Source organism: Ahaetulla prasina, chromosome 13 (genome assembly GCF_028640845.1).
Source record: "Ahaetulla prasina isolate Xishuangbanna chromosome 13, ASM2864084v1, whole genome shotgun sequence".
Lineage (NCBI taxonomy): Eukaryota > Metazoa > Chordata > Lepidosauria > Squamata > Colubridae > Ahaetulla > Ahaetulla prasina.
Genome location: NC_080551.1, coordinates 15856686 through 15880481, shown reverse-complemented (window position 1 = coordinate 15880481; position 23796 = coordinate 15856686). Strand labels below are relative to the sequence as shown.

The 23796-nt window shown below is 42.4% G+C and overlaps 1 protein-coding gene across 4 annotated transcripts in view; it reads left to right on the top strand.

Moving 5' to 3' along the window:
• The first annotated feature begins 91 nt into the window (after positions 1-91).
• EFL1 (elongation factor like GTPase 1) overlaps positions 92-23796 on the top strand; it is a 72125-nt gene continuing 48420 nt past the window's right edge. The window contains exons 1-15 of one of the 4 annotated variants that reach the window (XM_058156298.1): positions 92-138; positions 2274-2368; positions 2959-3063; positions 3536-3603; positions 3712-3796; positions 4937-5070; positions 6538-6675; positions 8830-9044; positions 11193-11316; positions 11786-11862; positions 12652-12788; positions 13352-13474; positions 14030-14129; positions 18412-18557; positions 21059-21237. In XM_058156298.1, coding sequence (XP_058012281.1) covers positions 2314-2368; positions 2959-3063; positions 3536-3603; positions 3712-3796; positions 4937-5070; positions 6538-6675; positions 8830-9044; positions 11193-11316; positions 11786-11862; positions 12652-12788; positions 13352-13474; positions 14030-14129; positions 18412-18557; positions 21059-21237 — 1686 coding nt within the window. In that variant the 5' untranslated portion in view covers positions 92-138; positions 2274-2313. Of the gene's footprint in view, positions 139-160; positions 305-2273; positions 2369-2958; positions 3064-3535; positions 3604-3711; positions 3797-4936; positions 5071-6537; positions 6676-8829; positions 9045-11192; positions 11317-11785; positions 11863-12651; positions 12789-13351; positions 13475-14029; positions 14130-18411; positions 18558-21058; positions 21238-23796 lie in introns of those variants that run through there. The other 3 variants (XM_058156297.1, XM_058156300.1, XM_058156299.1) reach the window with 3 other exon arrangements.

Genomic DNA, 23796 nt, shown 5'->3' with positions numbered 1-23796 from the left:
GCCACGCCCTCGGGGGAGGGGGAGGAGTCCCACCTTCCAGAAGCTCCGCCCACATCTCCTTCGACGAGTCGCGCGGAGCGGCGGCCCAGACGGACTTCCGGTTGGAACCGGGGAAGGCGGATATCGGGCGCCGCGGAGGTCAGTCCAATGGGGTCGGACGGGGAAAGGGGCGGAGCTTAGCTTCCTTTTGGGGAGGGCGAGCCGCTATGGAGGCCGAGGAACCTTCCTCGCCTTGCCTGGGAAAGTTCCGGTAGTCTTCCCCGCTGTCCCGCAGCCTAACTTCCCCTGGTGGGGTTATTGCGAGGTGTGTGTGTTTGTGTGTGTGTGTGTGTGTGTGTGAAATGAGGACCGTGGAGCCCCTTTGAGAAACGACAGGGTGGTACAGGTAGTCCTCGACTTACAACGGTTCACTTAGTGACCGTTCGAAGTTAACACCAGCAGTGGGAAAAAAGTGTTTTATGACTATTTTTCACCTGATGCGCCAGCCTCATGGTCAAGGGATTTACATTCGGGTGCTTGACACCTGATTCACATTTATGACGGGTCACGTGATCCCCTTCTACGACCTTCCGGCAATGGGGAAACCAGATCCACTTAACAACCGGCTTACTAATTTTAACAACTGCAGTGGGTTCACTTAACAAATGTGGCAAGGAAAGTTGTAAAATGGGGCCAAACTCACCGAACAAATGTCTCACTTAGCAGCGTAAATTTTGATCCCCAGTGTGGTCGTAAGTTGAGGACTACCTGTACTAACTATTTTGTTATACAGGTAGTCCTCGACCTGTGACCACAATGGAGCCCCACATTTCCATTGCTAAGTGAGACAGTTGTTAAGTGAGTTTTGCCCCATTTTTCTTGGCACAGTTGTTAAGGGAATCACTGCAGTTGTGAAGTTAGTAACGCGGTCATTCAGTGAATGTGGCTTCCCCATTGACCTTGCTTGTCGGAAGGTCGGAAAAGGGGATCATGTGACCCCCAAGACACTGAAACTGTCATAATATGAGTCAAAGGTCAAAGGGCCTCTGGTGGCTCAACGGACTAAGTCTGTCTGTTATTAACACAGCGGCTTGCAATTACTGCAAGTTCAAGTCTCACCAGGCCCAAAGTTGACTCAGCCTTCCATCCTTTATAAGGTAGGTAAAATGAGGACCCAGATTGTTGGGGGCAATAAAAGTTGACTTTGTATATAATATACAAATGGATGAAGACTATTGCTTAACATAATGTAAGCCGCCCTGAGTCTTCGGAAAAGGGCGGGATATAAATGCAAATTTAAAAAAAATTGCCAAGCATTTGAATTTAGATCACGTGACCATTGGGATGCGTCAACAGTCGCAAGTGTGAAAACTGGTCATGAGTCACTTTTTTTAGTGCGGTTACAACTTTGAACGGCCACTAACTGAATGGTTGTAAGCTGTCTGTACTGTGTTTCTCTGTATGCTGGCTCCAAAGGAGCCCTCGTGCCCTCCCAAAATGAAATATGATAGCGATTGATTGATCTGAATTGATTAGGTGCCCAACTCCAATAGATTCCAGTTAGTCTGACACCACAACTTTGCATAATTTAACCCAAAGTAATTTTGAATATTGATCCTAGTGTCTGGGTCTGATGATCCAGAGCATGGGAAAGCAACTCTGTTTTCTCTCCCTTTTTAAGGGGTCCTTTATCCTTCAATAATGGCTCCGTGGCTAAGATGCTGAGCTTGTCAAATCAGAAGGTCGGCAATTCAGCGGTTCGAATCCCTAATGCCGCATAACGGGGTGAACTCCCATTGCTTGTCCCAGCTTCTGCCACCCTAGCAGTTCAAAAGCACAGCAAAAATGCAAGAAAAATAGGGACCACCTTTGGTGGGAAGATAACAGCGTTCTGTGTGCCTTTGACATTAGTCATGCCGGCGACATGACCACGGAGACGTCTTCGGACAGTGCTGGATCTTCGGCTTTGAAACAGAGATGAGCACCGCCCCCTAGAGTTGGGAACGACTGGCACATATGTGCAAGGGGAACCTTTTACCTTTACCTTTTAACTTATCCTTCAATGTCTTTAATAACTATATATTTTGTAACCTCATGTGACATTATAGCTCAAGTTTTTCTTGTTTATATCAGCCCTCCTAATGAAATGACTAACTTTGTAAAGTAAGGCCTTTAATAAAGGAATCACAATCATAGGGTAGTAATTAATTAGTTTGGCTTCGAAAATAAAGTATGATTTTCATGTTGGAGGAATATAGTTTGCTTTCTGCGTTTGTCTTGTTTTTCTTTGAAAGATTTGAGCCTACGTTTCTAACACCTTGACAGCTTCTTAAGATGCTGAAAAGAACTGAGACAGAGAAATTCCAGAAGCAGATTTTGAGTAAAGAAGGTGGTAGAAAGTCTTTATTATTATGTAGTTTTAAATGCATATTTATGGAAAACATGAAATATGAGTGTTAGTGGTTGTAGTATTCAGTATTTGAAGTTTTGGTTGCTTTTGTTTCTCATAAAAGATGAATTGTGTTATTATTATTATTTTAGGTTAACTGCTTCAGGGCAAAACCAGATTCATTTTTTTTAAATTTGCATTTATATCCCGCCCTTCTCCGAAGACTCAGGGCGGCTTACACTATGTCAAGCAATAGTCTTCATCCATTTGTATATTATATACAAAGTCAACTTATTGCCCCCAACAATCTGGGTCCTCATTTTTCCTACCTTATAAAGGATGGAAGGCTGAGTCAACCTTGGGCCTGGTGGGGCTTGAACCTGCAGTAATTGCAGGCAGCTGCTGTTAATAACAGACTGTCTTACCAGTCTGAGCCACAGAGGCTCCTCAATTTGTTATATACATTCCTTACCTATTTGGATAGCTAAGAACTAGCTCATCTTGATACTTAACTTCAACCTCTGAAGAGGTTGTTTTTTTTTTTAAGTTTGCATGTTCCTTTTTTCAATATGAAATACTTTTCCTTACAGTAAAACATCAAACCATGGTTCTTGCTAGTTCAAATAAAACAACTGGACTTCAGCAAAACACTGCCTGCATCAGGAATATTTGTATACTGGCTCATGTAGACCATGGTAAGAGGAAATAAACTCCACTCTAAAGAATAAATATTTGTGAATTATGTGTATATTTAAGTCAATTTGTTTCAACAAGTGTTATTTGTTTTGATTGTATAAGATGTTGTTTACATTGACTTTGTGTCTCTAGAGAACAACTAGTGTACAGAGGAAGCCAGGCGTAAAAGTAACAAATTGCCATATGGATGAAGTTTTTCTGGTTTTTTTTTTTTTTTATTCTTTGCTACATATTTTCAAGTAGGCTGCAGTGGCAGTACAACCTTTCTTTTTGGAAGATGCTTTCACTTTTAATTCTTTCACTGAGCAAAATATTGGACTTTCTGGGCTAAACCCCCCCCCACCTCCTTTCAACTCTATGATTCTGTAAAAAAAAAGAGTATTTTTCTGAGTTTGTCAGCAAAAAAACCCACCCCAATATGATTATATTTGGTGGAAATTGATTATTCTTTTTCTTTATTTCTGTTTCTAGGCAAAACAACTTTAGCTGATTGTCTCATTTCCAGCAATGGAATAATATCTAGAAGATTGGCGGGAAAGGTGCCTTAAGATCTATTCAATCTTTTTACTTTAAATATTAATGTTTTGGTCACGAAAACCTATAGAATGTGTACGGAAACACATGTTCTGTGATTTTCATCCATACAGCTGCGGTATTTGGATAGTCGAGAAGATGAGCAGGTTCGAGGTATTACGATGAAATCAAGTGCCATTTCATTGCTCTTTGTGAAAGGTAAAGTCACATTCAGCTCAAGCCTGTTATTAAGAACACAGTAGCCTGCAATTACTGCAGGTTCGAGCCCGGCCCAAGGTTGACTCAGCCTTCCATCCTTTATAAGGTAGGTAAAATGAGGACCCAGATTGTTGGGGGGGCAATAAGTTGACTTTGTAAAAATATACAAATAGAATGAGACTATTGCCTTATACACTGTAAGCCGCCCTGAGTCTTCGGAGAAGGGCGGGGTATAAATGTAAACAAACAAACAAAACAAAACAAAACACATTCTCTGTGTGCATTTGAACCGTAAATGTTGCATGATCATAAAATAGTCACTCTGAAATTGAGCTTTAATTGGTCATTGTTTCCTACTATGTTACTTATCTTATGATCTGTTCAAATGAAATCATGATCTGTTATTGTTTAAAACCACAGGTCAATTCTTAAAAGGATGAGCAGTGAAGAATAAAGATCTGGGTGAAACTTTAAAGGTTGCATAGTTACTGAAATACGAAAATGAAGTCTGCACAAGCACAGAGAATATATATATATAATTCAAACCAGTAACAAACTATAGTTTGATTGCCCAGCAGTAATGGGAAACTACTGACTGCAAACAGATACTTTAAATTTTCTAATGTACTATCTGGTAGAAGAAAAAAATACCTGAGCAAAGACATTCATCTGTTTAATGGTAGTGTCAACTCGCAAAGCATCCCTGACCTGTTCTCATGTTGCCATAGTCAAGGGGGATGGGGAAACGAATGTCGCAGCTGCAGAGAGTGAGCACTTCAGTCAAAATAAATAGCACATTCCAGCCTTCTCTCCTTCAAGGGCATCTCCATGGTTACCCACAGTGGCCAGAAGGAAGTGATCTCTACAACCCATGAAATTGCTTCGTTGGAGAATGTGACTGATGACACACTTTGAGGGGAGTGGGGGAAAAGGGTCAGAGCTGGGATGTAAATTAAGTGGGGTCAGAGTTGGCTTTACCTTATGACGCTCCTAATAAATAACTGGATGTCTTCTGAAGTTTGGCTCGAGGCGTATGGTTTAATTAGGGCATTGGTTGGAACCCTGACAGGTAGTTCATTTGTTTTCTGGCTTTACTTTCAAAATACTTGAATTGTAACTTTTTTTTTTCTTTGATTCTAGATAATCAGGAACACCTCATCAATCTAATAGACTCCCCTGGCCATGTGGATTTCTCTTCAGAAGTATCTACAGCTGTCAGACTTTGTGATGGTTGCATCATTGTAGTAGATGCTGTGGAAGGAGTCTGCCCACAGGTATTGGAAAACAAGATGCTTTTCACTAATAAATAATAAGAATATTAATAAGAGTGGTCTTTCACATCTGTTAGATTTTAACACCACGAATTAAGGCAGGTTCTTGATCCAAGTATGCTAAGCCGAAAAACACAATCGTCTTTACTCATATGTTTATAGATGCTAATTTTAATAGCAATAGCACTTATAGTACCTCACGGTGCTTTACAGCCTGTTGTGTCTGCGCCCCTTGAGCCGGGCCTCCTGCCAGAAAGTAACTTGGAAAGTGAGGGGGAAGGGCCATCAGGACTTACCTCGGGAGCACCAGCTTTCCTGGCTCAGCTCCAGGAGCCAGAGGCAGGCCAGGTGGAGGAGATAACGAGGCCTGCGTCCCCTCACTCTTGCCCCCCCAGGCCACGCCTCCAGACCCAGCTGATGGCAATCAGGCCTGGCTGGACCCTAGGTTTTGTAGGCAGGAGTGGCGGGAACAACAGAAGCAGGGTTGGGGCAGGCCTAGGAAGTGTTGAGTCATGGAGCCACACTCCACAGGATATAAAACCAGCGAGGGCTGCTATGCCTCTTCGTAGCAGGCAAATCAACTGCTTAACTAGAGCTGAAGTACTGTTTGTTCCTGGGTGACTCATCGGCATCAAGGGAGATAACAGAGTCACTTGGCAGACACTCGCTAATTTGCTGCCAGAGCTGATAGTGCTGGCTAATTAAGCCATCGCTCGGACGGAGGCGAGGGGGGACAGAACACAGCCTTCTGCAAGCGGTTTACAGAGTCAGCCTCTTGCCCCCAATAATCTGGGTCCTCATTTTACCAACCTCAGAAAGATGAAAGGTTGAGTCAACCTTGAGCCGGTCAGGATCGAACTGCTGGCAGTCAGCAGAGTTAGCCTTCAGTACTGCGTTGTAAACATTGCGCCACCAGGGCTTTACGAGCAATCTGGTTTTAGTTTTTCCTTCCCTTGGTGACTTATTGTGTGTGTCTTTGTAATAAAGTAATTCTGTGAGAGAATATAATAGAACGGTTCATTGGCATCTGCCGCCATCCATGCTTTAGGTCAAGTTCGATCGTTATTGTTTGTAAGATGAGTTGTTTATAGAAGTCTATAGTATTCCATGGTTGAAAGTGAAGGTTTAGAACAAGCGTGGGTGCAACTGTTGGCATCTTTTTTGAGATGCTGCCCCTTTTACTAAGCTGACTCAGTAGCCATGAAAGCACGGAAAAATAGCTGTATGGGTTTAGAAACACTGACAAGGAGCCAGTGCCCTCTTTGAGCCTGTTATCATACCCAGATGGCACCTCCTTAATTTTCCTGGCATGGCACAGCTACTGTGTGAACTCCAGAAAAGAGGCGCTGACAAGTGACATTTGTGCCCCCGCTCGGTTCAAAGCATCTTTCGGCCTCAAAGTGCCACAAATTCCCCATTTGCGTATCTTACTTCACAACCTTCTGTGAACACATTTTCTTTTGTCTTAAGACGCATGCAGTGTTACGTCAAGCTTGGCTGGAAAACATCCGTCCAGTCCTGGTGATTAATAAAATAGATCGTCTCATCCTGGAACTCAAATTCACCCCTCAGGAAGCATATTCTCACCTTAAGAACATCTTGGAACAGGTAAGAGAGTTCCTTGTCTCAGTATTGGGAAATGGGAAAAGCTTTTATTTCCAGTGCATATTAATCAGAATACAGCTGGGGGAGGTACCTTGGAGGTCTTCTAGTTCAGCCCTTGGCTCAAGCAGGAGACCCTATACCAGAGGTGTCAAACTCGATTTCATTGTGGGTCGCATCAGGGTTGTGTTTGACTTCAGGGCACCAGGGTGGGCATGACCAGGGTGGGCGTAGCCAGCTAGACATCGCTCGTGTAGGAGGCGCCTGTGGTGGCCCAAGCACTCTGCCAGTGAAAACGGGCTCCTAAGCTCTATTTTCAGCTGCGGCGACATCCTGCAACCCTCTGCCAGTGAAAACGGAGGTTGGGAGGGCCGCGGGTGGCCCTCCTGAGCTCAATTTTTTCTTGCAGATTTACCGTGGGCTGGTCCTTTGCTGTTTCCAGGGTGGCTCCACAGGCCATATCTAAGCATCTCGAGGGCCGGATGCAGCCCCCGGGCCTTGAATTTGACACTCCTACCCTATACCATTTCAGAGAAGTGATTGTCCAGTCTTTTCTTAAAAACCTCCAGTGATGAAGCGCCCACAACTTTTGGAGTCAAGTTGTTCCACTGGTTAATTATCCTCACTGTTAGGAAGCTTCTCCTTAATTCCAGGTTGCTTCTCTCCTTGATTGGTTTCTATCCATTGTTTCTTGTTTGGCCATCTGGTGCAGATTGAGTCAGTTGGTGGTTGTGGTTGTTTTGTATAAGTAGTCCTAGACTTACAATTGAGCCCAGAATTTCCATTGCTAAGGAAGAATAGAGTAGAGTAGAGTAGAGTAGAGTAGAGTAGAGTAGAGTAGAGTAGAATAGAATAGAATAGAATAGAATAGAATAGAATAGAATAGAATAGAATAGAATAGAATTTTTATTGGCCAAGTGTGATTGGACACACAAGGAATTTGTCTTGGTGCATATGCTCTCAGTGTACATAAAAAAAAAGATACATTCATCAAGGTACAACATTTACAACACAATTGATGGTCAATATATCAATATAAATCATAAGGATTGCCAGCAACAAAGTTATAGTCATACAGTCATAAATGGAAAGAGATTGGTGATGGGAACGATGAGAAGATTAATAGTAGTGCAGATTCAGTAAATAGTCTGACAGTGTTGAGGGAATTATTTGTTTAGCAGAGTGATGGCCTTCGGGAAAAAACTGTTCTTGTGTCTAGTTGTTCTGGTGTGCAGTGCTCTATAGCGTCGTTTTGAGGGTAGGAGTTGAAACAGTTTATGTCCAGGATGCGAGGGATCTGCAAATATTTTCACGGCCCTCTTCTTGATTCGTGCAGTATACAGGTCCTCAATGGAAGGCAGGTTGGTAGCCATTATTTTTTCTGCAGTTCTAATTATCCTCTGAAGTCTGTGTTTTTCTTGTTGGGTTGCAGAACCGAACCAGACAGTTATAGAGGTGCAAATGACACTCAATAATTCCTCTGTAGAACTGAATCAGTTCTACTATTCAGTTCAGAATAGAATGTTGAATAGAGTAGAATAGAATAGAATAGAATAGAATAGAATAGAATAGAATAGAATAGAATAGAATAGAATAGAATAGAATTCTTTATTGGCCAGTTATGATTGGACACACAAGGAATTTGTCTTTGGTGTATATGCTCTCAGTGTACACAAAAGACAGTTCTTAAGTGAATTTTTGTCCCGTTTTACCACTTTTCTTGCCATCGTTGTTAAGTGAACCACTGCAGTTGTTTAAGTTAGTAGCACCGGCATTAAGTGAATCTGGCTTCCCCATTGACTTTGCTTGTCAGAAAGTCGCAAAGAGTGATCACATGACCCCAGGATAGTGCAACCGAATTTGCCAAGCGCCCAAATTTTGATCTATGTGATGATCATGGGGATGCTGCAGTGGTCGTAAGTGTGAAAAATGGCCCTCATTCTTTTCAGAGCCACTGTAACTTTGGTCATTAAATGAATGGTTGTAAGTCAAGGACTACCTGTACTTAATTTTAATAGCCTAAGTGCTTGTGTAACACCTTTAATTCCCATCTTTCCGGTGTTTCATTGCATCACTTATGCTAAGGTTCTTAAACTGCCTGTAGGGCCGTAAAGCTAGAATGTCCTACATAAAATAAACGATAAAGAGTTTTGTTTCTAGGTAAATGCAATCACTGCTACGCTCTTCACCTCCCAAATCCTTGAAAAAAGAGCCGAGAAAGACACCGACGTTCAGCTGAATTCTGATCCTACTAATGGAGACCAGGTTTATGACTGGAGTACAGGCTTGGAGTACACAGATGATTCGCACCTTTATTTTTCACCCGATCAGGGAAACGTAGTATTTGCCAGCGCAATCGACGGCTGGGGCTTTGGGTGAGTTTATACTTAATGGGATTGATTCGATTTCATACAGTCTGCCATTCCGGAAGATGGCTTACAACAATCACAAAAAGAATAAACCAAACAGTTAGAACAGTGGTGAAATGTAAAATTAGTTACTACCGGTGTCTGTGGGCGTGGCTTGGTGGGTGGTGGTGGGTAATGTGACTGGGTGGGCGTGGCCAACTTTTTTTTTTTTTAACTTTTAAAAACATTTTTTTTCTACAACTTCTTCGGCCGAAGAGGTTGTTTAAAAAAATGCTTTTAAAAGGCTCTGGCGATCAGGCAACTCAGCTGGGATCGCCAGAGCCTTTTAAAAGCATTTTTTTACAATCTCTTCAGCTGAAGAGGTGGTAGAAAAAATGCTTTTAAAAGGCTCTGACGATCCCAGCTGAACCGCGCGACCATCAGAGGTTGTTTTTTTTTTTAACTTTTAAAAGCATTTTTTCAGCTGAAGAAAAAATGCCTGTAAAAGTAAAAAAAAAACAAAAAAACCTCTGATGATCGCGCGGCTCAGCTGGGCATGGCGGGGGGGCAGGGATTTTTGCCACCAGTTCTCCGAACTACCCGCCACCATCGCTATTGAATCGGGCGATCCGGTCAGAACTGGGAGTATTTCACCCCTGAGTTAAAACCCATATAAGCCTTGTTAGAGACCTCCACAGACCCCACTTCTCGGTCTGTTTCTGTTGCTCCCCTCTGGGAGGAGGTTTAGAAGTATTTCTAGCAGGACTACCTGATTCTGTAATAGTTTTGTTCCCTATGCCATCCATCTGGTAAACTCGCGAGATTCGTTTCTTCCCATATACATGTATACATCCGAACTAGACTGTTGTTTCTCTGGGTCATATAATATATGTAGGCATATGCATAGTTTTGTATTTATTTCGTCATGTTTATGTAATGTATATTGGAGGTGATATCCCTTTGAGAGCTGTATAACAATAGCACTTAGACTTATATACCGCTTTATAGCGCTTTTACAGCTTTCTCGAAGTGGTTTACAGAGTCAGCCTCTTGCTCCCAACAATCTGGCTCCCCATATTACCCACCTCGGAAGGCTGGAAGGCTGAGTCAACCTTGAGCCTGGTGAGATTTGAACTGCCGAACTGCAGCTAGCAGTCAGCTGAAGTAGCCTGCAGTGCTGCACTCCAGCCACTGCGCCACCTCGGCTCTATCAACGAAATTTCATTTTAACGTATGCCGATTAGTGTACATTCAAAGTGACAATAAAAGTTATTCTAAGTCTAAATCTCTTAAAGAGGTAGCCTGGACTGAAAGTGTGTGAGAACAAGCAATGAGATGCAAATAATGCAAAATACATAGCAATAGATAACAACTAGATTAGCCTTGGACCTGGGACCAGAGCCAGGAGGAGGTAGAAGTTAAATAAAGATTGAAAGAGAATGTGGCAGTGAGAGCTAGACATTTGTGTGTGTGTGCATGTGTGTGTGTGTCTTGCTGAGCTCATGAGTACCCGTATTGTCTACTTATCGGCAGCCCTGTATGTACATCCAGACAATAGATACCACTACACCCGTCAAATGTGCATGTGTGACGTAGTGCAAGAGTTTGTGGCATGCATGCTAATAGATATCCTTTCAATAAAGTATCTGTTGACAGTGTATACCAGGGGTCAGAAACCTTAAACACTCAAAGAGCCACAAAGGTCCTAACCAGAAGCCCCCTGTTCAATACTGGAGCTGACCAGAAGCCCGGTTCCCCCCACCATAGAGTCTCCTCCTAGCACGATGTCCTTTTTCCTCTACCTGTCGTAACCAAAAGCCCTATCAATTGTGGAGACGACCGGAAAACCCGCCCCTTCTACTGGTGTGCCATGCTTCCCCCCCCCCGCAAACTGGAAGCTCCTCTCAAAATTGTAGCATCAAACGGTGACAGCCACAGCAGAGGGATGAAAGAGCCACATGCGGCTCCAGAGCTGCGGGTTGCCGACCCCTGGTGTATACTTACACACTTACATTATGTGAGTTCTCTGTAAAGTAGTTGTCAGCTATTTTTCAATCACCTTAGAGAAGAAGTGTACAGCTGATTACTATGCAGGTGGACACACATGCCTTGTTATGAAGACTGTTTATTTAAATGGATTTCCCCCGTGTCTTCTTTTGTGTTTTTGTTTCCCAGGATTGAACACTTTGCTACGCTGTACAGCCAGAAGATGGGAATCAAACCATCAGTATTATTGAAGACTCTCTGGGGAGATTATTATTTAAATATGAAAGCTAAGAGGATCATGAAAGTCGATCAGGTAAGAATGTGGGCATCGTGGGTGTGAAACAAGACTCCTGTGCCCTCCTTTGTGCATGTGCGTACTTAGCCCATCCCTCGCATTTTCTAACAGGCCATGGCCCAGTTTTGCACCATGGGCTGTTGGTTGGGGACCCCCTGATATAGATAAGAGCCATGGTGGCGCATTGGTTAGAATGCAGTACTGCAGGCTACTTCTGCTGCCTGCCAGCTGCCTGCAGTCACCAAGCTCAAAGTTGGCCAGCCTTCCATCCTTCCGAGGTGGGTAAAATGAGGACCCAGATTGCTGAATCTGTCAACCGCTTAGAGAGGGCTGTAAAGCACTGTGAAGCGGCATAAAAGTCCAAATGCTATTGCTATTGCTAGATGGTGTGCATTGGTGCATATGATATATATATATATATGGCAGTATAATTCCTGGTGTATCATAAAGGCTGTGTGTTTTTTCTCACCTGGCATTCTCTTTCTAGCTGAAAGGGAAAAAGCCTCTGTTTGTGCAACTAGTGCTGGAAAATATATGGAGTCTCTACGAGGCAGTGACCAAGAGGTAAGAGATAAATCCTTGAATAGCATTTTATTTATTAAATTTATATTGCTGCCTATTCACCCCTGGCAACTCAAGGCGGCTTACAGAATATAAAACCTCATTTAAAACAATAAAAACTAACAAAAAGAATCAAATAAATTAATATAGTACAATATAACAAAATCGCCTCCCACCCCCCGCTCCAGCGACAGCCGAACACATGAGCCATTTAGTGAGCTCCATCCCGCTCTGGGTTCCCCAGGCCCGCTAGCAGAACTAGGTCTTCAGTGCCTTCTGGAAGAGTATTGGGGGGGGGGGGACGTTCCAATCTCTGGTGGAATGATGTTCCAGAGAGAGGGAGCCACCATGGAAAAGGCCCTTCTTCTGGGTCCCACCAGGTATGTTTCCCTCAGGGATGGGACCCGCAGCATTCCCTGCCTCCCTGCTCTTAATGGGTCAGGTAGATGTTACCGGCAAGAGACAGTCCCTCAGATAACCTGGTCCCAAGCCATTTTCTTGGTTGGAAGTATTCTATGCCTACTGTGCATCACCCAAGAGACAGGTGAATTTTCTTACTAATTGTCAGTAAATATGTTTGTTTGGTACCTTCGGCTATTTCCATCTGAGGGAAATATATATATATAATTAAGATGACGCCTGGGTTGGCGAGTTGATCTAGCGTCTCTAGTGTCACATTAATAAGTGTAACAGGCCAGTGAATTTAGAAGTTCTCTTTTGTTTTTCTTCCTGGATTTGGTGAGAAGTAAATGTCTTGTGTCTTTTTTTTCTTTTTTTTTTGCCCCTGCGCAGAGACAAAGAGAAAATAGAGAAAATAATCTCCTCTCTCGGATTAAAAATTGCCGCTCGTGAATTACGCCACACAGACCCAAAGGTTCAGCTTAATGCCATTTGTAGTCAGTGGCTGCCAATATCAGATGCAGTTCTCTGTATCCTTTAAGAAAAATTACTGTTTACACAGCAAACTGGTACTGTATCGCCTCTCTTTCGTTTTACTTTTTTATTTTGATTTTAATAAGCAGGAGGGTTGGCATTCATTGAACTCTTCCAAATAATTAGTAGTGGATTGGCATAGCCAGCCATTGCCTCGCTTGCCTTAAATTGCTTAAGTCATTCCTGGGCTTTTTGCTGTCTTTCAAATTCCTTTCTAGAACATAGTAGGATTACTTATGTGATATATTTTATACTTAGAAGTTATCCGTAGTTTCTTATAAATGTTTGGATCTTTCATAAGGGGAAAAAACCCAATAAAAGGAGTCAGAAAAGGGTCGAAACAAAAAAAACAAAACCACCCCATTTTTACATATTTATTCTGCAGAGATGTTTCAGTTGTGAATTATGTTAGGATTTGATGGGTAAGTATGAACTTTGAAAAAAAAATCTTGCAGAAAGGATCTCTTGCCCTTACTGATTAGTCTACTTTCTCTTCTTCCTTTTCACTGTTGCTGAAACCTCGGATTGCATCCCTTTATATCCTTAACGTACTGATTAGCCATGGTTTGTGATAAACTGCCTAGTCCTCTTGATATCACTGCTGAGAGAGTGGAAAAGCTACTGTGCACTGGAGCCAAAACGTTTGATTCTCTGCCGCAAGAAACACAAGATCTAAAAGAGGGTGAGTAAACACTAGCAAGCTGAAAAGGAGGTAAAGGAGGCAGTTTGGATAGAAGTAAAAGAAAAAATAGTCTTATTAAAGGACAATTAGTATCCCTAACTGCACTATTCTATCATTTAACATAGAAAGTTTAAAACATTCTTAAAAGATCCATCTCATCCTGGGCGTTCTTTTTTTGAACTATTACCATCTGGCTGATGGTACAGGATAATAAAAACAAGGACAAATATGCTGAAAAACAGCTTCTGTCCCAGAGCAGTGACTATATTGAATTCTACTGTATAGTGCAATATTAATGCAATATCAGGGGTTTTCAATTCAGTTGTATAGAATGTGAAGGATGTGTGTTTTTGTTTTTGTATAATGCACATTGAAGATGGCGTTTGATTTCGTTGTACGAGGTGCAATGGCAATAAAGTAAACTAAACTAAACTAAATGAACTATAACCTTCGTTTGGATTTATTAAAAAATTGGCATCTACATATAAAGCCAGGGGTTCTTTCGTTCGCACCTTAGAAAGAAATATATAACTGTTTTGTTTCATCTTTGCTTAGCGTTTATGAAATGCAGCAGTGAAGAAACTGCCCCAGTTATTGTGTTTGTATCCAAAATGTTTGCAGTTGACGCCAAGACATTACCACAGAACAAACCAAGGTGAGAACAGCTCTCCCATTTGATCTCCGTCTGCTCCAGTGCTGATAGTTGCTAAACCATAGTTTGTAATTTCAGCTGTTTTTATTTGAGACGTGGCTTTAGCTTATTTTTCCTTATCTGACAAGAAAAGCAGTTATTTTTTTAAGCTGGGTAGTAAATATGGCACAGACTCCTGCAGTATGTCACACTTGTAACATTTGTTCTATGAATTAAGGACTAACGTTTTGCCATATAATGAAAGCTAGTTAACATATCAAAGTGTATAACCAGTTCTTTTAGATTCTAATGTTTAGATTAATGATAGTTACCGCAGTGATTCACTTAACAAATGTGGCAAGAAAACTCACTTAACAAATTTCTCCCTGAGCAACATAACATTTTGGGCTCAATTGTGGCTGCAAGTGGAAGGTTACCTCTATAACTTAGCCTAGTGTGCCAATACGAGAGAGCCGCATGAGCCCAGGAAAAGACACAATCGGCGTAAGGAAGCGTGAATAGAAAATGGTTGGCATGTTTGTGCTTACACCAAAATGTCTTTCTGGCTTGAGATCTAAAGAGCATCACAACCCTGCTTTCAACGGGACATTTTTTTGTAATTTTTTTTTTTTAAAAAAACTCTCCTTGAGATACCTTTGTATTGTTCATCATGAGAAGGACTTAAGCAGAACTTGTTCGTGAAAATGAGCTCTCCAGCTTGCTTTCTATGGCTTCTTGCTCTTCAAAATAAATGGACCCCATGAGAGGTAAAAGGTAAAGGTAAATGTTCCCCTCGCACATACGTGCTAGTCGTTCCCGACTCTAGGGGGCGGTGCTCATCTCCGTTTCAAAGCCGAAGAGCCAGCGCTGTCCGAGGACGTCTCCGTGGTCATGTAGCCGGCATGACTCAACGCCAAAGGCGCACGGAACTCTGTTACCTTCCCACCAAAGGTGGTCCCTATTTTTTTTTACTTGCCTTTTTTACGTGCTTTCGAACTGTTAGGTTGGCAGAAGCTGGGACAAGTCACGGGAGCTCACCCCATTAGGTGGCACTAGGGATTCGAACCGCTGACCTATTGACCTTTTGATCGACAAGCTCAGCGTCCTGGCCACTGAGCCACCGCATCCCTCGAATTTTGCCCAGGGAATTTTTAAAGAAGTTAAAAAGTTTTAAGAGATGTAAAGAAATAAAAGGCTGCAGTCCTTTCTGACTAGAGGACACTGAGCGTTTTGACCACTAGATGGTGGCAATCAACTGTGGATTAAGCGGCTCTTGAAACTTTCCAAAGTGACCGGTTTTTTTTTTTTTAACTTTCTCTTCCAGTTTGGCAAATTAGCGGTAGGAGGTGGGACTATTGTGTGTTTATGAATAAAGGCAGAGTTTTGTGGTGTCAAAACAAGTATCTTTCTGGCCATATATTCTTGTGGCTGCAGATGGTTGGTGGAGATTAATTAATGAAGTTCTGCCACCAAAGTAAGGGTTTTATTTTAATGCCTTCATGGTTTTAAACTTCCACCGTTGAACTCTTTCTGCATCGGTTTGAATTTGTTTTTGTACACACACTTGCACACCTTTACCTGAAATAAGGGCAATTAAAGTCTTGAAGCAGAAAGTAAGAGATGTGCTGCTTTTCTGGTCATTCCAAAGTCTTGGAAATCACTTAAAGGAATTTCCTGGGCCGCATGCCTCAAAACATGGGAAATGCTACCTCTCCATTTGCTTGAGAGGAGATGCTAAAAGCTCAAAGGAGGGAATTGGGCCATATGAGGCTCCAAGGCTTCCATTCACCCATCCCCAATTTTCATAGTTACCCTAATCCTCAACCTACAACCACAATTGAGCCCCAGATTTTCCATTGCTAAGTGAGACAGTTGTTCAGTGAGTTTTGCTCTATTTTACGACCTTCCTTGCCACAGCTGTTAAGTGAACCACTGCAGTTGTTAAGTTAGCCACGCGGTTGTTAAGGGAATCTGGCTTCCCTATTGATTTTGCCGGTCAGAAGGTCACCAACGGGGATCTCATGATCCCGGGACACGGTCGTAAGTATGAACCAAATTGCCAAGCGTCTGAATTTTGATCACATGACCATGGGGATGCTGCAAGGGTCATAAGTGTGAAAAGCAATCGTAAGTCACATTTTTCAAGGCTGATTTAAATTTGAACGGTCACTAAACGAATTGTTGCATGTCGAGGACTACCGGTATGTAAGCCCAGTTAGTGTATGTCTTGCTCAGCTGTGCACAATGAAATAAAGCCATGACATCACCTGGGATAAGAATTCAGTAATGCTAGGCTCTTTTTCTTTCAATATTTAGCCTAAATATATATATAAATATTTAGGTTAAAATAAATATTTAGGTTAAATATATATATAAATATTTAGGTTTAGCAGTCTCTGCATGCCTTCTGTTGTTTTTTTAAGCATTTGCGTAATCTATCTCTTCTCTTTCCCCCATCTGCATTGGTCAATTTACAATGACCAGCATTGGCCATTGTAAAACACTTTGCTTGCTTCTTTATAAAGGATTCATCCTGAATCCTGGTCTCATCCATTAAGATCAGCATGCAGCAGTGCTGTTTATCTGTTAAAGGAACAAAATCTGAATTTTTACCAACCCTCCTACTTATGTGCCTTTTCAAACAAATCAATGTCAAGTATCTCAGGTATTTAAATGGAATTTACATCTTTGAACCGGGAATGCATTTCAAGGACTTCTCTCCTGCAAGCAATTTATCAGTTCATAAAGCTGAAGCGTTTCCTCTTAAGTAGGCTTCAGCCGGAGTATGATAAAAATTGCCTTTAAAATAGTTAATATTGCAACTGTAAGCACCACTTTAAATCATTATACGCTGTGAAAGTTTTATTGGAATTTATCACATTTTGCAGAAGTTTTAAATTGTTTCCATTAAGGCAACTCTAGCATGTAAAATAATGGCTTTAATAACTGCTGTTTTAATAACAGCTTGTTATTTCCTCACTCGCTACTAATATTGATATATTATTATCCGTGCACAGCAATGTGAAGTCACAGCTGTCAGTTATTTAGAATAGAATAGAATTTTTTTATTGGCCAAGTGTGATTGGACACACAAGGAATTTGTCTTGGTGCATTTGTCTTTAGCTGGTATTGCATCCAGTTCTTCCGAAGAACCTAAGTGGTCCTAATGTATTGGTGTAGTATATATGCAGATCCAAGCACATGTGTTTTATAACTGAAAGATAGAAATTTTGCCAATGCGCAGATTTTCTAAGTGCCGGCCAAGAGATTTTGGTATGGCATCCAGCGCATCAATAACCACTAGGACATTCATGCCTGGCTTATGCCACACTGTAATCTTTCAGCTTTGATTTTCATACTTTGTGACCCTCTCCAGTTCTTTCTCTTCCCTTTTACTATCCCTTGCTATTGCCAAATCCATTACCCAGACTTTATTACATTATTATTCCTATTTACATGCCGTCTAGTAATTTTAATGTTACTAATACAATATGCTAACATTACATACAAACAACACACACACCAATGCTTGATTTGATACTTTTGATTATCAGAGCTTTCTGAAAAATCTATATATTTATCGTCCTTGTCTCTTACTCACTTTTGAATCACTTGGCCTGAAAATGTAAAATTTTTCCAGTTAATTCTCACAATCTTCTGACTTACATGTCTTAGATATTTTTTTAATGACTCCCTTCCAGAAGGGTGTCAACATTCTAAAGCAATTATATGTATGACTGATGTTGTAAGGGAAGAACAAAATTCTTTGCGACTGGCGAATTAAAAATATTTCATCTATTTATTTCTTACTGGCTGCTAGCCAGAACAGTCAGGTTTGCAGAATCAATACTGTGTTTCCCTGAAAATAAGATCCTGTCTTATATCTTTTTGAACCCCGAAATAAGTGCTTGGCCTTATTTTTTGGGAGGTCTTATTATTTTGGGCACGTGGAGCAAGATGGGGCTCCTCTTGACGTCTTACCTGATTTCCAGCTCTGCGTTTAAATATTTTCGGGGAGGGCTTGTTTTCAGGGGGAAGGCTTATTATAGCGCATGCGCTCAAAAGCCTGATTGGGCTTATTATCAGGGGGTGTCTTATTTTCGGAGAAACAGGGTGGAAGTGACAGTAAGAACTGATGTAAGTTAGCATCTATAGTGGTTGACCCAATAGCTTAATTCAAGTTATTATTCGTTGGCCGCTCATTCATGATTTTGTTTCTCAAACTGTCCTTGCTAGTGTGCAGCTCTGCAACTAGGAAGCTAAAGTCGCCTTTCAAAACTCTCTTATTGTCCCCAATGGTACACAGGCCTTTGTCACAAGAAGAGATAGCGCAAAGACGTGAGCGTGCGAGGCAGCGGCGTGCTGAAAAGATAGCAGCCACTCAAGAGTCGGCATCTGAGGGAATTGGAGGAAGTTTGATGGAGCCAACTTTAGAGGCAGAAGAGAATCGAAGTAAGAGATCAGGATTAAATTGTTCATCTAGGACAGAGGTGGGGAAATCCTTCCTGACTTGTGGACTTCAATTCCCAGAATTCCTGAGGCAGCCATGCTGGCTCAGGAATTCTGGGAGTTGTAGTCCACAGGTCATAAAAGGGCCTTAGTTCCTCACTTTTGATCTAGGACAGCGGATTTCAACCTGTGGGTCGGGACCCCATTGGGGGTCGAATGACGATTTGCCAGGGGTCACCTAAGACCATCGGAAATATGGGAAGTATACTCGCAAGTCGAAGAATCGTGCTCCAATGGTTGACTCCACAAGCCAGCTGCAGGCTCTTCAAATCGCTAGCCGAATTCGGTTTCAGGCGCGATGAATTAAAAAAGAGAGAAATCTTTGCTCTGATGTCTCCCTCTCAAGCCAGCTGCAATCACTCCCAATCGCTAGCCTAATCTGGCTTCAGGCGCAATAAAGTTAATAGGGGAGGAGTCTCCGCTTTAATGCCTCCGTCCTCAAGGCCATCGCAAGCAGTTCAGATTGCTAGCCAATACGGCTTCAGGCGCGATAAATTCAAAATGAAAATAATTTTACAGTTGGGGGTCGCCACATCGTGGGGAATTGTATTAAAGGGGTCGCCACATCGTGGGGAATTGTATTAAAGGGGTCGCAGCACTATAAAGATTGAGAACCACTGATCTAGGAGATAAATGGTAACAGTAGAGGGCCCTCTGGCGGTAGGTATGAAACAAAGTCAACCTCTGCATTGGTTTTCAAGTCCTCACATCTGGAAATGGCAAAAACAATGTCTTAGAGGCTGCTGGTAGCAGTTCTCTGCTAGTCCTAGGTTCTCGCTATGATCCAACTAGCTTTGGGAACATTGCAGCATATATAAATACATCGTGATAGCGTGTCAACAGCCAAATCTGGCACATGGCAGTTTGCTGCTAGAAGTAAATTTGGGTAGCCTGTTTTCTCTCCAGCGGGGCTTTGAAGTGGGTTGTGAGAAATAAGCTTCTTTTGTTTTAAAGAGCAGATGGTCCCATGGCGCTTGCCAATAATTTTGTAGTTTTGTTCCTCATGTTGAACCTCCCTGGATACTTAAAATGTGAGCGAGCACCGTCAAATTCATTTGCAGCACCCAGGAGGAAAGAGAAATCTAGTTGGCTTCGCACTATTGTGCTGGCAATTTAATGTAAGCACTAGCACGCAACTGGTCCTGTACCAAATTTGCTTCTCTTTATTGATCTGGATGGTGGCACCTTGGAAATTGTAGACATACATTGTTGCAATGTCCATCCTGTTGTGGATGGACTACACAAGTTTAAATCAGATTTTTTTCCCCCAGAAATTTTTATTATAATATTTTTATTTTAAATTAAACAATATTTAATCTTACTAACAAGTATAACAGTTTAAAAATACAGGGGGGGGGAAAACAAATTTTATATGTATTTAATTTATACTTACCAGTTGTTACTGGTTTACTAGTGAACTGACTACTATAATATAAACCAGTGGTAGTCAACCTGGTCCCTACCGCCCACTAGTGGGCGTTCTAGCTTTCATGGTGGGTGGTAGGGGTTTTGTCCGATACTGAAGCACTTTCCTATTTTTTAATTTAATTGACTTTTTTAAAAAATTTCATAGCATTATTTAAAAACATTTTCATTAGGTTTTCATGAAATTCCCCGTGACAATTTAAATTTCTAAAAATATACTATTTGTATCGCCCGCGCATAAGTTTAGTTCACGTTACGTAAAGGAAACTAAATGGCGCTATAGTGCAACTACAAACAAAAGCGCCTTGTCCCAGAATAGCTCGCGCATCTCCCCCCACACCACCCAGCTGTAACAGACAAGCAGAGCTGGTAGCCAGCACCCCCCACAATCCAATCCACGATGCGTGAGAGGCATGCGCAGACGACGATACACAGCGCATTACTGTGGAACTGGTGGGCAGTTAGAAAATTTTACTACTAACAGAGAAACAAAAATGGGCGGTAGGTATAAAAAGGTTGACTACCCCTGATATAAACAATACAAGTCTGTAGAGATTCTCAACCATCCAGGTCATGGTTGTCCCAAAGGTGCTTTTTCAGGAGGCAACTGGACTTTCCTGTTTTTTCTTTTGAAGGCGTTTCACTTCTCATCCAAGAAGCTTCTTCAGCTCTTACAGGACTGTGGGCAATCCTTCCCATTCCCCAGTATTCTGTCAGAGCTGAAGAAGCTTCTTGGATGAGAAGCGAAACGTCTCCAAAAAGAAAAAAAACAAAGAAAGTCCAGGTGCCTCCTGAAAAAAACACCTCTGGGATATATAGACAATGCAAGTTACTGTTGTTAAGACATCACAAAATTTCTGCCATAACAGCAGACAAAGCTGTATCTGCCAATTAATAGGAGCCATTGCCTTTTCCCCCAAACATTTATACATCACCTTTCCGACAGCCATTCACTGGCATACAGAACAGTGTCACTTTTCTAGTTTCCAACATGGAATATTATTCCTTCCCTCCATCAGGGGATAACCAGCTGCCCACCGTTCAATCGGAGACCAACATCGTGGCTACTGAGAGAGAAGAGCTTGAAGCTAAGGAATCCTTCATTGCTTTTGCGAGGGTCTTCAGCGGTGTGGTGAAAAAGGGGCAGAAGCTCTTTGTCCTTGGACCGAAATATGATCCTGCAGAGTCACTGGACAAGGTAAAGCTGCTGAGATATTACCTATATACCTAAACTTTCCCTATTAGGATTCCCTACCTTTCGAAGAGACGCGGTGGCTCAGGGGTTAGGACGTCGAGCTTGTCGATCGAAAGGTTGGCAGCTCGGCGGTTCGAATCCCTCGTGCTGCCGTGTAACGGGGTGAGCTCCCGTTACTTGTCCCAGCTTCTGCCAACCTAGCAGTTTCGAAAGCACGTAAAAATGCAGGTAGAAAAAATAGGGACCACCTTTGGTGGGAAGGTAACAGCGTTCCGTGCGCCTCTGGCGTTGAGTCATGCCAGTCACATGACCATGGAGACGTCTTCGGACAGCGCTGGCTCTTCGGCTTTGAAACGGAGATGAGCACCGCCCCCTAGAGTCGGCAACGACTAGCACGTATGTGCGAGGGGAACCTTTACCTTTACCTTTCGAAGAACGGCTGAACGTTAAAGTAGGAATCCATGCTTTTTGCAGGGGTGGGCTTCAAAATTTTTACCAAGGGGTTCTCTGCCCAGTTGCTGGGTGGGCGTGGCCTAGTCGGCCTCCTGCACCATGGTGTGGGGAGGGGTGTTTTTGCCCTCCCCGGGCTCCGGAGGCTTTGGTTGAACCTTCAGGAGGGCGAAAACAGCCTCCCCAGGTTCCAGAGGCTCTCTGGAGGCCGGAAACAGGCCCAAACTTCCAGTAGGTCCGTTTTTCGCCCTCCCTGAGCCTCAGCGTGCGCCCTGCACTTTACCTGCATCCAAATGGGCCGCGTAGGGGCTCCTGGGACGGGCGGGGCCAGCCAGGAGTGAGGATTTGGGGGTTCTTCAAACTGCACAGAATCTTAGCTAGAGCTTCTCCTGAACCCCTCCTCAACCCCAGCAGCCCAGCCCTGGCTGTTTGTGATGACTTGGATCTACATCAGAAATGTATTGTCTTTCTGAGGGCCACCCTACACTTTGCCCACACAGTTGAGGACAACACACCAAACGTAGATGAAATCCCTGTTTTGAAGGGAGGTTTGGAGGTTGCAAGGGATAAAATGGATATTCAGGCCCTTGAAGATGTAAAAGATTTCTTTTAGCATTTTCCCTTTTAAAATATTCGCTCATGAGTCCTGTCCAGGGCAGCCTTTAGCTATCTTAGCTAATTTCAAAGAACTAAGCAAGATTAGGCTTTCAGTAAGAAACCACCAGAATACCAAAACCACCAAAAGCTGCCTCCGGGGCTTCGTCAACTCCCCGACCTCCGGACCTTCCGCCGCGAGCTGAAGACGCTGTTGTTTCGACGTGCAGGACTAGCTTGAACATAGTTTTAATCTAGGGTTTCTAAATTAGGGGTTTTAAACGGGGTTTTAAATTGTATTTAAAATTTTTAGGCCATTATCGAATCAGTTTTTTAAATAGTTTTTAATTTGTATTGTATGTATTTTGTCTTTTTTACTGGCTGTGAACCGCCCTGAGTCCTTCGGGAGAAGGGCGCTTTACAAATATAATAAATAAATAAAATAAATAAAATAAATATCCCAGGGCTGTAAAATAGTTTGAGAAATTTAAAAAAAAAACACACACACACATCAAGATAGGGCAGTGACCAAGCACATTCATGTTGCTGCCAAGGAAGTGAACATATACAAGCAATCCTCGACTTACATCAGTCCATTTAGTGACCATTCAAAGTTACAACAGGACTGAAAAAAGTGACCGTTTTTCACACTTAGCGACCGTTGCAGGATCCCCAGGGTCACATGGTCAAAAGCCAGATGCTTGGCAGTTAGTTCCTATTTATGACGGTTGCTGTGTCCCAAGGTCACATGATCCACTTTTGTGATCTAGGGAAGCCAGCTGCACTTAACAACGGTGTCACTGATTTAGCAACTGCAGTGATTCACTTAACAACTGTGGCAAGAAAGGTCATAAAAGGCGGGCAAAGTCACTTAACAAATGTCTCACTTAACAACAGAAATTTTGGGCTCAATTGTGGGGTCACAAGTACAGGACCACCTGTATAACCAAGATATTCATGGGTTGAACCTGACTTGACGAAGAAATCAATGTTATACAGGTAATCCTCAATTTACAACCATATTTGAGCCCAAAATTTATGTTGCGAGACATTTGTGAGTGAGTGAGACATTTGTTAAGTGAATTTTGCCCGTTTTATGAATTTTCTTGCCACATTTGTTAAATGAATCACCTGCCGTTGTTAAATTAGTAACACAATTGTTAAGTGAATCTGGTTTTCCCATTGACTTTGCTTGTCAGGAGGTTGCAAAAGGCGATCACATGACCCCAGGACTCAGCCACCGTCATAAATGTGAGTCGTCAAGCATCCAGATATAAATCACGTGACCACGAGGATGCTGCAGTGGTCATAAGTGTGAAAAACAGCCTTAAGTCGCTTTTTTCAGCGGCATTGTAACTTCGAACGGTCATTAAGCGAACTCTTGTAAGTTGAGAACTGCCTGTATCCTTTACTTGCAGAATTTCTCTCCTCTCCTGCACAGGAGCAAGAATGAAATTTACTGGTTTTTTTATTATTATTTGCATTTATATCCCGCCCTTCTCCGAAGACTCAGGGCGG